Consider the following 14,611-nt stretch of genomic DNA (forward strand, 5'->3'; position numbering starts at 1 on the left):
CAGGAGACCATGTGGGCTTCAACCCTGGCCCTAGACATATACCTCAGACTGGGCACACAGTGGGCATCTGAGGAGTGTTATAAGTGATTCTCCCATAGGCACTGGGGCTTCAGGAGAGAGGGAGCCAAGGGAGTAAGAGGCAAGAGTGTGGACTTTGTAGTCAGGAGAGCTGGGTTCCCATCACAACTTGCCATTTATTAGGTGAGTGGCCTTGAGCAAGTCACACGACCTCCGTGCCTCAGTTTTCCCATCTGTAAAATGGAAGTCAATGGGGATTATCTGAGAAGGCGAGTGTGACCTGCTGGCTAGCAGTGGGTGCTAAACCGCATTATTTTCCGTCTTTTTGTCTCCTCAAACGCAATCACCAGTGGGCAAGTGGGTGGGATTAAAATCCAAGCCTGACTCTAGAGGCCGCGACTTTCTCCGCATGAATGCCCCTCACCAATGAATGCAGTAGGCTGAGGAAGGGCTGAGGTCGCCGCTGCGAGGCGGGAGCTGTGGAGGAGGGGAGAGGGACCGGAGGTCTAGCAGAACTTTCTGGCCCCAAATAGGTGGGGCTGTGTGAGGATGGGGCGAGCTCCCGGTCCCTGGGGGCTGCGCACAGAGGGTACCCGGGCGTGGGCCAGGCAGGCCGTGGGCGCCCCGGCCTCTCACCAGTCGGAGCCGGGGGGTGGGGGCGCACTCCGCGGGCGGGCGGCGGCCGTGGCCCCACTGCGCGGGTGGGCAGCCCGAGGCCCAGCCCGGCCCCGCCGCCTTCCCCGCCCCCGGCGCGCCCCTCCCCGGCCGCCGCGTCCGCAGCTGCACTGCACAGCGCCCGGCTCGGGTTCCGGCGGCAGCACCTGGGCCGCAGCTGGGTCCGGCGGGGCACGCTGCCGCCGCCCCCTCCGCGATGACCACGGCCGACTCCCCGGGCGCCCTGCCCGCCGGGTAAGTGCGCGGCGGGCTGGCCTGGGGGCGCGGGCGGGCTGGGCTGGGCTCGGGGCGCGGGGTGGGCGCCGCGCTGGCCTCCCCTGCGCCACCCGCCCGCGGCCCGCACTGCGGCTTCCAGCCCCCTGCCGGCGGCCCCGCGCCCCCAGCCCGCCCGCCGCCCAGCGCGGCGCCGCCGGCTGCGGGGAGAGGGCTGCGGAACTTGCGCGAGGAGAGTGGAGGCGCGGGCGGCCGTGGTCGTCACTCCCCTCTGGGTCCCAACTTTCTCACGAATCAGTAGTAACAGGCCATCACTACATTCGGAGCCGCCTTCCTCCCCTAGTGGTTTTACACTTGTGGGTGGACTCATTATCACCTCCATTGCAGAAGAGGAAACTGAGGCACAGCTCTAAGTAACTTGTCTTAGGTCACCCAGGAGGTGAGAGCTGGGTTTGGGATTTGAACCCAACTCCATTTGATGCCAAAGCCCCCACCTGCAGGCCACACTACCTCATCGTCAGGGATACTTGGAGGAGTTAAAAGGCTAAGAAATGAACCAGCCAAAGCCCATTGGGCGCAGCAGGAACCGGGGAAGTAAAGGTGGGTGTTGTCACTTTCAACGTGGCTCTCCTGCCAACCCCCATCCCCCAACCCCACTGAGAAATCTTGTAGGACCCCTGCTCTGCCCCTGTAGCAGAGACAGCTACTAATTGCTAGGAGATAAGGAGCAACTCTGACTTTCCTAGCCCCGGGTGGGTAGGGGACAGCTGCTGGGAGCCGGGGCTGCTGGGAGGTTGCTGGGTGGAGAACCCAAGGTTAGCTGGGAGGGGTGCCAGCCCTGCCTGCAGCCTCACCACCAGGGACAATATTTGCCAAGGGCCTCAGTGCTAACACATGAACAGGAAGGTGACAAGGCTGGTCAGCCAGCAGCTGGAAGCCTCCACAGGGCCCGTGGATGTGTTCCAGGCTGAGGGCTTGGAAGTTGGGTGGTTGGGGGACATCCTGGACTGTGGGAAGGTAGACTGGTGTGAGTCTTGACCTTTTGTTGTATGACTGTGGCTAAGTCTGTTATCCTCCCTAGACTTATGTATGTATGTATTTTTAATTGAATTTTTTGGGTGACATTGGTCAACAAAATTATATAGGTTTCAGGTGTACTGTTCTATAATACATCATCTGTATATTGTATTGTGTGTTCATCACCCCAAGTCAAGTCTCCTTCCATCACTATTTATGTCCCCCTTAACTCTCCTATTTCCCCACACCTCCCTTTCCCTCTGGTAATCACCCTACTGTTACCTGAGTTTTTTGTTTGTCTTTTGCTTAATCCCTTCACCTTTTTCACCCAGACCCCTAACCCTCTCCCATCTGACAGCTGTCAGTCTGTTCTCTGTGTCTATGAGTCTGTTTCTGTTTTGTTTGTTTGCTTTGTTCATACCATAAGTGAAATAATATGGTATTTGTCTTTCTCTGACTGGCTTATTTCACTTATCATAATACTCTCCAGGTCCATACTACCCAAAGCAATCTATAGATTCAGTACAATTTCTGTCAAGATACCAATGGTGTACTTCAAAGAACTAGAACAAATTTTGCGAAAATTTATATGCAACCACAAAAGATCTTGAATAGCCACAGCAATCTTAAGAAGAACAAAGTTGGAGGAATCATGCTACTTGATATCAAACTATACTACAAGGCCATAGTAATCAAAACAGCATGGTACTAACATAAAAACAGACATATAGATCAATGGAACAGAATAGAAAGCCCACAAATAAACTCATATCTTATGATCAGTTCATATTTGACAAAGGAGACAAGAACATACAATGGGGTAAGATAGTCTATTCAATAGAGTTGGGAAAATTGGACAGGTATCTGCAAAAAAATGAAACTAGAACACCTTCTTCACCACATATGAGAGTAAACTCAAATGGATTAAAGAGTTAAATGTTAGACTCGAAACCATAAAACTTCTAGAAGAAAACATGGGCAGTAAAATCTCAAACATTTCTCGTAGCAATATTTTTTTCTGATAGAGTTTCTTGGGTAAGGGAAATGAAAGAAAAAATAGACAAATGAGACTACATCAGACTAAAAACCTTTTTCATAGCAAAGGAAACCATCAACAAAATGAAAAGACAACCCACTGAATGGAAGAACATATTTGCCAATGACACATCTGATAAGGGGTTAATATCCACAGTTTAATAAACACTAATACAACTCAACATACAAAAAAACAACTCAATTAAAAAATGGGTGCCCGACCAGTGTGGCTCAGTTGTTGAGCCTCAACCCTGCACCAAGAGGTCGCTGGTTTGGTTCCCAGTCAGGGCACATGCCCCGGTTGTGGGCCTGATCCCCAGTGGGGGTCATGCAGGAAGCGGCCAATCAATGTTCTCTCTCATCGATGTTTCTCTCTCTCTCTCTCTCTTTCCCTTCATCTCTGTCTAAAATCAATAAAGAACCCCTGGCCGGTTTGGCTCAGCAGTTGGAGCGTCGGCCGGCGGACCAGAGAGTCCTGGGTTCGGTTCCCACTAGGGGCACATACCAAAAAAAAAAGGGCAAAGGACCTGAATAGACACTTCTCCAAAGAGGACACAGAGATGGCCAATGGACATATGAAAAGATGTTCAACATCACTAATCATCAGAGAAATGCAAATTGAAACCACAGTGAGATATCACCTCACATCTGTCAGAATGGCTATCATCAATAAATCAATAAACAACAAGTGTTAGCAAGGATGTGGAAAAAAGGGAACCCTCATGCACTGTTGGTTGGAATGCAGATTGGTGCAGCCACTGTGGAAAACAATATGAAGTTCCCTCAAAAACATAAAAATGGAACTGCCTTATGACCCAGCGATTCTACTTCTGGGAATATATCTGAAAAAGCCTGAAACACTAAGTCAAAAGAATATATGCACACCTATGTTCATTGCTCCCTAGACTTCTTATCCCTCCTTCAGAAAATACTAGGAGGCTGGGCTGGCTGCTCTCTTCCTGCTCTGGGCTGGTCTTTGTAAATCTGGAACCTAGTTAGGTCTCTTCTGCCCAGCCCCCAGGGAGTACAACCCCACTGGGTCCAGAAAAGTGGTTTCCAGATCTAAGCAGGCGGAGCAGGGCACCTAGCAAAAGATTCTGAACTCCCAGGCTAGAAGCCAGATTCATCCCTCTTCCTTGCACACTCACATCCTAGCCAGTGCCCTCTCTACAACTCCAGGTTCCTCTGGCCCACCGTGGGCCTCCAGGGTGGTGAGTTCACTTTTCCAGCACTGGTGGGTCTTCCTCATACTGAACCGTACCTGCTCCCCTGCATGCCCTCCAGGTCCCACTTTTCTTTGAGGCCACGCAGGTCTGTCTGCTTCTGCCCCTGCCCCTGGTCAGTGTCATCCTGGTGGGATCTGAGCAGAGCAGGGGCAAAACAGTGCCACCTTCATGTAGACACTCATTCAGTCACTCAACAAGGCTTGCTCTGGGCCTGGCCCTGTGTATAAGGGTCAGTGGAGAACAAACCAAGCTTTCAATCTGTACCACTTCAAAAATCATGAAATATTTTAAGCCTTTAGAAAAAAAATAGCAAGTAATAAAATGAACTCCATGCCCTTGCTACCCAGCTTTTCCAGATAGTAACATTGTGCTCCATTTATTTCATAGTTTCCTTTCTTTTTTTTTTCTTTATCCTCGCTCGAGGAAATTTTTCCATTTTTATTTAGATAAAGTGGGGGGGAGAGAGAGGGAGAGAGAGGAAGAGATAGGGAGAGAGAAACATCGACGTGAAAGAGACACATTCCGTGGCTGCCTCCAGTACAACCCCAACCAGGGCCGAGACGAATCGCAACCGAGGTACGTGCCCTTGACCAGAATCAAACCCGTGACTCATTGGTCTGCGGGCCCACACTCTACTACTGAGCAAAACCGGCCAGGGCTTTCATAATTTTCTTTTTGTAAAATTTTTTTTTATCCTCACCTGAGGACATTTTTCCATTTTTTGTTCAGATAGAGTGGGAGGGAGAGAGAGAGAAACATCGATGTGAAAGGGACACATCGAGTAGCTGCCACCCGCATGACCCAACCAGGGCCAGGGACAAACTGCAGCCGAGGTATGTGCCCTTAGCAGGAACCGAACCCAGGTCTTACTGGACCGCAGGCCAACACTCTAACTGCTGAGCCAAACCAGCCAGGGCTCATAATTTTTTTTTTAAAGAAATAAACCATGGCAGTGACTGTTGTAGCCTCTTGTGACCTCCTCCCAACTTACCTCTATAGATGTAATTGCCATCCTTAAATTTTTTTTATCATTTTTTATCTGTTTTTATTCTTTTGCTGAGTGTGTTTAAGTCCAAAAAGTTTTTTATTTTTTTTATTTTTATTTTTTATCCTCACCTGAGGACATTTTTCCATTTTTTGTTCAGATAGAGCGGGAGGGAGAGAGAGGAAGGGAGAGAGAGAGAAACATCGATGTGAAGGGACACATCGAGTGGCTGCCACCCGCACGACCAACCAGGGCTGAGGACCAACTGCAACCGAGGTACGTGCCCTTAGCGGGAACCGAACCCGGGTCTCTCTGTACCGCAGGCCGACGCTCCAACCACTGAGCCAAACCGGCCAGGGCTTAAATGTTTTTTATTAATTTATTTTGGTTACAGATGTTTCTCCTTTTTCCCCTGTTGACACCCTCCTCCTGATCACTCCCTACCCCAGCCCAGCATTGTTGTCTATGTCCATTGGTTACGCATACATGCATATAAGCCGAGTACTTCTTTTTTTTGTTTTGTACAAGCCCCTAGCGGGAACCGAACCTGAGACTCTCTGGTCCACAGGCCAACACTCCAACTGCTGAGCCAAACTGGCCAGGGCAAGCTGAGTACTTCTTAATTGTGCTTTACATTGTCTTAGTTGTTCTTCACAGGGAAGTAGGGTAGTTCCCTACCTCCTATTTAATGGATGGGGAAACAGGCTCATAGAAGTTAAAGCACCTTACCAGGTTTCCCCAGTAACTAATTGTTGAGCTGCAGCTCAAGTCCAGGGTTGTCCACTTTCAAACCTCTTGAAGGTCATGCTGCACTAGGCCCTGCCACCTCACTCCATGACACTCTTTATGCAGAGCTAAGGGAGGTTCTTTGGAAGTAGAGTCACAATCATATTTGCAATTTAGAAAGGTCACTTTGGAAGTGCTAGGTCCCCATAGCTCCCTCTGAACAGTGAAGCAGGGAGTAAAAAGCCAGCTCTGACTACCCTCTGCTCCCTGAGTGACGACCTTGCCCTGCCTCCACGGTCCCACTCCCACCTTACGCTGACTGGTGTCAGGGCAGGGGGGTTTTCTGTCCCTAGTGGGATCTGAGGGTCCCCTAGCTCCTCCGAGTCCTGCCCATCAGGGAATAAGAATATGGGGCGGCTTCAAGCTGTCTGCTGCTCTCCTCAGCCTCTAGCTCCCTTCTCATCTTGACCTCAGTCCCCCTCCCCAACTATGCCAAGGCTCCTGGCATTGGGCACCAGCCCTGCTTCGTGCTTCATCTAGATTTGTGCCCCCTCCAATCCTCTGTTTCCTCAAGGGAGAGTGACAAGGCCACTGACACCACTTGGGAGCTCAGGAATATATATAATATATATTAGGAATATATATTAAATATATATTATATATATTCCTGGAGCAGAAAGACCTAGAAGACACCGAGAAAGCCTGTGGACAAATGGGGACCTCAGTCAGCTAGGAGAGGAGAAAGGTTTTGCAGAAGGCATTTCTGTCTTCTTCCAGGCTCCTGGGAGGAGGAGACTGGGTTCCTGTCTTCACTTCCTTATCTTTCAAATGTAGATAAGAGCACTTGCCTCTCAGGGCTAGTGGGAGGACTGAGTGAAATAATTGGTCATCAATTTAGATAACTTGAAGTGATATTTTAGTGGTGGCGATGGGGATGCTGTTATTAAGTCAATGAAGCCAGTGTCTCTAGCCTTTCCGAGCTCCCCAGCCGGCCAGCCCCCACCTCCACCCTTTCAGCCAGCAGGCCTCCCAGAGCCTCTGCCGTCTGCCTGGCCCAGAGGCGCCTGCTCCCCCTCACTGTGGTGTGCCTCCAGCCCTTTGGTCACGCTCTCTTCTTCCTGGACTTTTTGTCTCTGTCTTGTCCTCAGTTCAGTGCCATCTTTTCCAGAAAGCTCCCTTGAGTGTCCCACCCTCACTTCTGGGCCTCCTCAGCCCCTGTGATTCCCATGAGGGCTCTGGTTGTCACGGCCTCTGCCTGCATCTGCCCTTCCTACGGACCATGAGCTCCTTAAAGCAGGCCTAGGCCTGCGTCTGCTCTGTGTTCTAGGCCTGGCCCAGAGCCGGAGATTAGTGGGTATTTGTGGGAAGGAAAGAGGGAGAGAGGAAATCAGTCCCAGGGCCTCCCCAGGCAACTTCCTGTCTGGAGATGCCACCTCAGACCCACCTCACTACAGTTAAGTAGAAGAGGTGCTGGGGAGTATGTGCCTCTGTGTTGTCTGTCCATCTGTCTGTGCCTCTTTCTCTCCAGGTTATCCAAACAGGCAGAACCTCTTCCTTGGTGTGGGGGGTGGGGGTGGAGGTGGTGGTGCAGGGAGGTTGGTACACAAATGAGAGGCAGGCTCTTTGCTCTGGAATTGTGTAGAGATGGACATAAGCCGGGATAATGGACCTGACTCCCTGGGGCACTGTCTCAGGCAGAAACTTGGGTTAGAAGCCATGCTTGGGCATGTGTCCTTGGGCAAGTCACCTCACCTCTGTGCCTCAGTCTCCTCATCTGCAGTGGGGTAATAACCCCACTTCACAGAGCTTAGTGAGGGCTCAAGGAGAGAATGCCAGTTAAATACCTGAGGCCATAAGTCCTCACTGCCCCTTCATTGATTCGTCCAACTCAGATGGGTGGACTGAACACAGGCTAAGCCCTGGGTACAAAGGAAGACACTGTCCCGCTTAAGAAGAGAGGAACAGGGGCTGTTTCCGGTGGGGGCTTTTTGGCCACAGAAAGGAACTTGGTCTTTATCTTAATGAGTAATGAGAAGACAGTGAAGGAGTTCAAGTCCAGAAGTGAGACATGGTCATATTTGGATTTTAAAAAAGATAACTTTGGCCCGGCCAGTGTGACCCAATGGACTGAGCATCATCCTGTGGATTGAGAGGTCCCGGTTCAATTGCTGATCAGGGCACATGCCCAGGTTGCAGGCTCGATCCCCAGTAGAGAGCGTGCAGGAGGCAGCTGATCTATGTTTCTCTCTCACGTCAATGTTTCTCTCTCTCTCTCTCTCTAAAAAAAAAATCAGTAAAAATATTTGTTTTTTTGGTTTTTTTTAAAGATCAGTTTGGCTTTTATGAGAGTGACAGATTAGAGGGAATATTATTTCCAACATTCTCGTTTTACAGAACTACCTAGAGGCTGGATGGGTTACATCTGACATCTTTTAAAATACATTCCTGAGTTTCTGTGGAAGTAACAGAAATCCTCTTAAGCCAACAGTAAAGAGGGAGCTGAAATCAGGCTGGTAAATGAGATGAAGCCACAGCAACCCTGGGAGTATTTACAAGTTCCAGAAACCAAGAACCCCGAGTTTTTGGTTTTTTTCCCTGTACCCTGCTTTATTCGTTACAATTAAAAGAGGAGACCTAAGTGGGTTGCCTGAAACCCATGGGTGATAGCTTAAAGAAACTTGAATTTTAACAGCCACTCCAGGGGTGGGAAGTAAGGTCCTGGCCCTGCCCAGCCACAGTGCGAGGAATTAGAACATAGCCTCCCTACCACACACATGAATCTGGGACCTTCAAAGGGTGTCCTCAGAAAATAGGGGCATTGACCAGAAAAAAAAATCTACCACCCGCCAAGGAGGACAACAATTCTGTTGAGGACAAAAGGGTTCCCTAGAAAATGATAAATGCTACCCTCACACAAATTTTGGGTTTGAATACATACTATCTTTGTGGTCCTGAAAATGCTGAGCTAAAAAAGTAACTTAAGTGGTCTCAGAATGGTAGTGCCCCAGGGAACCTGGTGAAGTGAATGAAAATCCTCCCTGGAGGAATGTGTCCTCATCCCAAATGGATCCATCAAATAGGAGCTCGTGGTAAAATTACAAAACACAGAAGGAAACCAATCACTGTGAGCTATAGGCACCAGAAGCAAGAAATAGCAGAATTAGTTTCTCTGAGAGTTTAAGATGCTAGAATTATATACAGAATATAAATAGTTGTGTGTTTAAAATGTATAAAGAAATAAAAGATGGACTTGAAACAATAAGCAGGGAAGAAAATACTGCCCCAAATGGTCAAACAGATTTGAAAAAGAACAAAGTGGAATTTCTGGAGATGAAAAATATGACCACTGAAATGAACTCAGTAGACAGGATAAGTAGCAGATTAGATACATCTAAAGAGAATTAGTGAAATGGGAGGTCTAAAGAAATTTCTCAGACTCTAACAGAGAGTGTCTATGAGGTAGCAAAGAAGAGAATTAAGAGACATGAAATATAAAATAAGATGGTGAGAGAGAGAGAGAGAGAGAGAGAGAGAGAGAAGGGGTAGGAAGGGACAGGAGTGGAAGGGGAATCTTCCATCAGACCTGGGTAAATATGATAGTGGTCTCCCCTGGGAGGCACTGGGAATTGAAGGGGGTGGGTTCAGAGATGTTCAGGAGGGAGAATTGATAGGGCTTCATGATGGAGGTCAGGGAGAGGGATGTGTTAAGGATGACTATCAGATTTCTGGCTTGAGGAGCTGGGGGAGAACAAACAAGAGTTCAGTTTTTGAACAAGACGCGTTTTCATTGGCCTGGGAAGATCTGCTGATGCATCACAGAAGAGGAAACATTAGAGTTGGGTAACGTATATGTTCGTGTACCTGGTGAAGGGACTTTCTCCTAACTTTTGGGAAAAAGGATCTCCTTTCAGCAAATCATCAAGGCCCTTTTGGAACCTTCTCTCACTCAAAAAAGACCTCCTGAGAAGAGACATTCTCAAAATCATTAGCTAGGACTTTGGGATCTCCTAGTTTCATCTCTCATTTTCAAATGGGGAAGCTGAGGCCCAGGAAGGTCAGGAATTTGCTCTCCCAGCCCTAGACCATTCATTCATTCATTCACTCACTTAACAAAAAGTTATCAAAAACTCATTATGTACCAGATATTAGATGCTGGAGATATAGCAGTGAACAAAACAGAGATTTTTGCCCTCAGGAAGCTTATATTTTAGTGGAAAGAGATCAACCATAAACTCAAAAATAAATAAAAAAAATAAATTAAAAAAAATATGTATATAGCCCTGGCCGGTTTGGCTCAGCGGTTGGAGCATCGGCCTGCGGTACAGAGAGACTCGGGTTCGGTTCCCGCTAAGGGCATGTACCTCGGTTGCAGTTTGTCCCCGGCCCTGGTTGGTCGTGCGGGTGGCAGCCACTTGATGTGTCCCTTCACGTCGATGTTTCTCTTTCTCTCTCTTCCTCTCTCTCCCTCCCGCTCTATCTGAACAAAAAATGGAAAAATGTCCTTGGGTGAGGATTAAAAAAAAAAAAAAATGTATATATATATTAGAAAGTAATAAGAGCTATAGAGAAGTGTAAGGACGGGAATATATCAGAGATGCCATTGAGAAGGTGACCCTTGAGCAATAAAGGCTCTGGGCAGCTCTTACAGGTCCGCCGCCCACTAGAGCCCATTGTGACAGTGTCTCTGAGTTCTAGAGCACAAGCCTCAGACGGGTAGAAGGCCTAGAGAAGAAGGAAGAAAAGGACTGAAGTGGAATTTAGTGGGTGGGCTGTGCCCCCCGGGGGGGGGGGGCAGAAAAGCCCAATGGGTCAGAAGGGCCACAAAGATTCTCTTTACCCTTGTGATAGGTAAGATCAACTTATTTCTGAGTCTTTCTTGCCCCCCTCTCCTTGGCACCCTCAACCCTCTCCACCAGATCTCAGATGTCACCCCATTCTGCTCTCCTCCCACCTTTATGAACACTTAGAGGTGGGTCCAAATTTTCCTTGTGTCCCAGTGGGCAGCCTGGAGGAGCTCGTGACAGGCATCCAAGGCCCACCGGGAAGGTCACGTGGTCCCTGGGAGGCTGTGTTCCATCCAGGAGTGGGGTTGAAATCTCCTGTATCACACCCTGTGTCTCTCTCATCAGAACTCCTGTGAACAGCCTCCATGAGGCCCTGGACGAGTGCATGACCGCCCTGGACCTCTTCCTCACCAACCAGTTTTCAGAAGCACTCAGCTACCTCAAGCCCAGGTGAGGCTTAAGCCCAGGTTAGGGGTAGGAGACATGAGTGTGTGTGTGCTTGTGTGAGCTCACGTGTGAGAGTAGCGGTGGGGGTTTTGGAGTCATGGAGAACCTGAGGTCGTTTGTGAGAGGATCCCCATGTAACTGAATGTCTTTAACCTTCTGGGTCACCGTGACCCTTGAGAGTCCCATAAAAATGGCTCAGGCTTCCCATTCCACAGCTATGAGCAGCCAGGCCCTCCCCAAGGTCACTGTGACTTCCTTCCCCTTAGGTTCTTTCCGCTTCTTCTACTCTGATTTCTTGTTCCCACTGAATCTACTGGGGTTTCTCTGCCATCAGTTAACACAGTCCCTTTTCTTTATTTTTCTCCAGAGTGCTAAAGAGTTGAGTTGCCTTTACTCAAGCCTTTAAGGAAAATAATGACAGTTAGTCATTTAGCCAATTCTTTTAACATTTACAGCTTTCTTTCTTTCTTTTTTTTTTTAATCCTCACCCAAGGATATTTTTCCATTTATTTTCAGACAGAGTGGGAGGGAGACAGAGAGAGAGACACACACACACACATTGATGTGAGAGAGACACATCTATGGGTTGCTTCCCGCAGGACCCCAACCAGGGCGGGGGACTGAACCACAACCAAGGTTTGTGCCCTTGACCAGAATTGAACCTATGACTCTTTGGACTGTGGGCCGATGCTCTAACTGTTGAGCCAAACCGGCTGGGCTTACCGTCTTATTTCTAGATAACATGCTTATACTGCTCTTTTTTAAACTTTTTTCAGTTTTTCAAAAACTGAAATTGAGATTAAATTCAGATACCATAAAATTTAGTGTTACTTTTTAATTTTAAACATCATTTATTGGTAAATAAGTTAGCTTTTTAAAAAATTTTTTCTAATTGATTTGAGAGAGAGGAAGGAAGAAAAAGAGAGAGAGAGAGAAAATACCCATCTTTTTGCTGTTCCACTTATTTATGCATCCGTTGGTTGATTCTTGTATGTGCCCTAACTGGTGATTGAACTCCAAACCTTGATATATTGGGATGACACTCTAACTAATTGACCTACCCAGCCAGGGCAGAAGTTTGCTTTCTTGTGCCTGTCCCATCTCTTTTTCTCATCCTCTTCTTATCATTATATCACCATATTTGGCTACATCAATAATAAATGTTTACATTATTATAACTATGTAGTTAATGCTCATCTCAGAGACATGCCGAACATTGTAAGACTACATTTGTTTTTAGAGTTGATCATTGTCTCATTTTTTCCATTTGCCTAATTTACTATACATGTTTCCTGAACTTTTTATTTATTTAATTTAATTTAATTTTTTTTATCCTCACCTGAGGACATTTTTCCATTTTTTGTTCAGATAGAGCGGGAGGGAGAGAGAGGAAGAGAGAGAGAGAGAGAAACATCGATGTGAAGGGACACATTGAGTGGCTGCCACCCGCACGACCAACCAGGGCCGGGGACAAACTGCAACCGAGGTACGTGCCCTCAGCGGGAACCGAACCCGGGTCTCTCTGTACCGCAGGCCGACGCTCCAACCGCTGAGCCAAACCGGCCAGGGCCTTGAACTTTTTATAACCACTCTATCAGATCAGTGTTTCCCCATCAATGCTCAGACATATCAGGTAAGCACTCAGTTCCTCCTCTCTTCCTGGAAACCTGTCCCCTGGCCACCTCCCCTGCCTCCTAGCACTCCCTTTGCTTCTTTCCTCTTTGCTTGATCCCAGCTTTTTCTCTAGTCTCCTCCCCCATATTACTAGAACATGTCCTTTAGAAATTTCTTAAGAAATTTTTGCATGAATATAATTTTTTCTTATCAGAATTTTGAAGGCATTGTGCCATGTTTTCTAGCATCTACTATATCCCTGGGCACCCTAATTCTTCTTACTTTGCATGTGACCTTTATTCCCTCTCCAGAAAAGTTTAGGGTCTTCTCTTTTATTCCTGCAAGTCTGAAATTTCACTATGCTGGAATGTAGGTCTTTTTTATTTGGTACATTTTATTTGAGACTCTGTCTTTCAGTTCTTTTTTTTTTTTTTTATATAGAGTGGGAGGGAGAGAGAGGAAGGGAGAGAGACAGAGAGAAACATCGACGTGAAGGGACACATCGAGTGGCTGCCACCCGCACGACCAACCAGGGCCGGGGACAAACTGCAACCGAGGTACATGCCCTTAGCGGGAACCGAACCCAGGTCTCTCTGTACCGCAGGCCGACGCTCCAACCGCTGAGCCAAATTGGCCAGGGCTGTCTTTCAGTTCTTGTATGAGCCCTCCATGTTCTGTTTCCCTTTCCTGAGCTTCTTTTAAGTCAGATTTCAGACTTCCTGTATCAGTCCTCTTCTCAGCTTCCTATCTCCCCCTACCCCTAATTCAAAATTCTTCATCTTTTCTCTGATTTTTGGGAGATCTCCTCAATCTTATCATTATATCCTTCTAGTACTGACTTTTCTTTATTTCTGTTATCATATAATTGCTATCCTAGTGCTCCACATTGTACCCACATTGTGGCTACTCCATCCGGTTTTTCTTGATGAAGGAACAATCACGGCTGATAAGTGGCGGAGACAGGCCCACCCAGCACGACCTCTGGGGCTGTCTTGGATCTGGAGCAGGTGGAGGTCGTTACCTGCCTCCCGTCCCCTTCCCCCTCCCCACCATGAGGGAGGGGAAGGAGGCAGAGCATGTGAGGGGCAGAAGGTTCCCGGTGTGGTGTGTCCACCCTGTCCCCCATTCCTCTGAGGGAAGAGTCAAAGTCCCTTGTTGAGAGTGAGGGGCCAGGCTGGTGTTGGGAGTGATGGGAGAGGGGAACATTTCAGTGTGGCAGGCCTAGCTGGGGTTGGTGGCCCCTGTTCAGTGTGCCTGTCTGTGTGGCTGGCGACTTCCTTCGGGGTTAGTGGGGGGTAAAGTGGGCACTTGCGTGGTCAGGGTTCCTAACTGGGTGCAGCAGGAGGTTGGAAGGCTCGGCAATGAGTATTTTACAAGAGAGTGGCTGGTAGGAAGAAGTAAGTTGGGACGTCAGGAAGAGAGAGGCTGGAGGTGGGGGAGAGGCAGTGCAAGTGCTGAGCCAAAGCAGGAAGGTGGGGAGGTTGTGGTTGGGAGGTAGGTGGCATCATTTAGGACTCCAGAGGCAGAGCCATTCTGTGGGATGATGATGAGGTCAAGGTGTGAGCCATGGGATTGGCACCTGTTGCTGGTTCACTCAGCAAACCCTCATGAGCTCCCCCGTGTGCCCAACAGTGTGCTGGGTTCTGGGGCTGCAGTACTGAGCAAGGCTCGGGCTTCCTGGAGGAAATGATGTTCAAGCTGAGGTGGGCTGGTTTCATGGTGTGGATGAGAAGGAGTCAGCCAAATGGAGAGGACATTTCTAGGTAGACGGAACAGATTGTGCAAAGGCCTGGCAGTGATGGATGGAGGGACAGAGACACTTGGCCTTGTTGGAGTAAGGGAGCTGAAGCAGGTCCCAGAAGGGAGAGGCT

At 48.4% G+C, this 14,611-nt stretch overlaps 1 protein-coding gene across 2 annotated transcripts in view; it reads left to right on the top strand.

Moving 5' to 3' along the window:
* The first annotated feature begins 815 nt into the window (after positions 1–815).
* TTC39A (tetratricopeptide repeat domain 39A) overlaps positions 816–14,611 on the top strand; it is a 39,401-nt gene continuing 25,605 nt past the window's right edge. The window contains exons 1-2 of one of the 2 annotated variants that reach the window (XM_036256957.1): positions 816–927; positions 11,025–11,129. In XM_036256957.1, coding sequence (XP_036112850.1) covers positions 890–927; positions 11,025–11,129 — 143 coding nt within the window. In that variant the 5' untranslated portion in view covers positions 816–889. Of the gene's footprint in view, positions 928–10,621; positions 10,744–11,024; positions 11,130–14,611 lie in introns of those variants that run through there. The other variant, XM_036256956.1, reaches the window with a different exon arrangement.

The sequence above is a fragment of the Molossus molossus genome, unplaced genomic scaffold (genome assembly GCF_014108415.1).
Source record: "Molossus molossus isolate mMolMol1 unplaced genomic scaffold, mMolMol1.p scaffold_m16_p_12, whole genome shotgun sequence".
Classification (NCBI taxonomy): domain Eukaryota; kingdom Metazoa; phylum Chordata; class Mammalia; order Chiroptera; family Molossidae; genus Molossus; species Molossus molossus.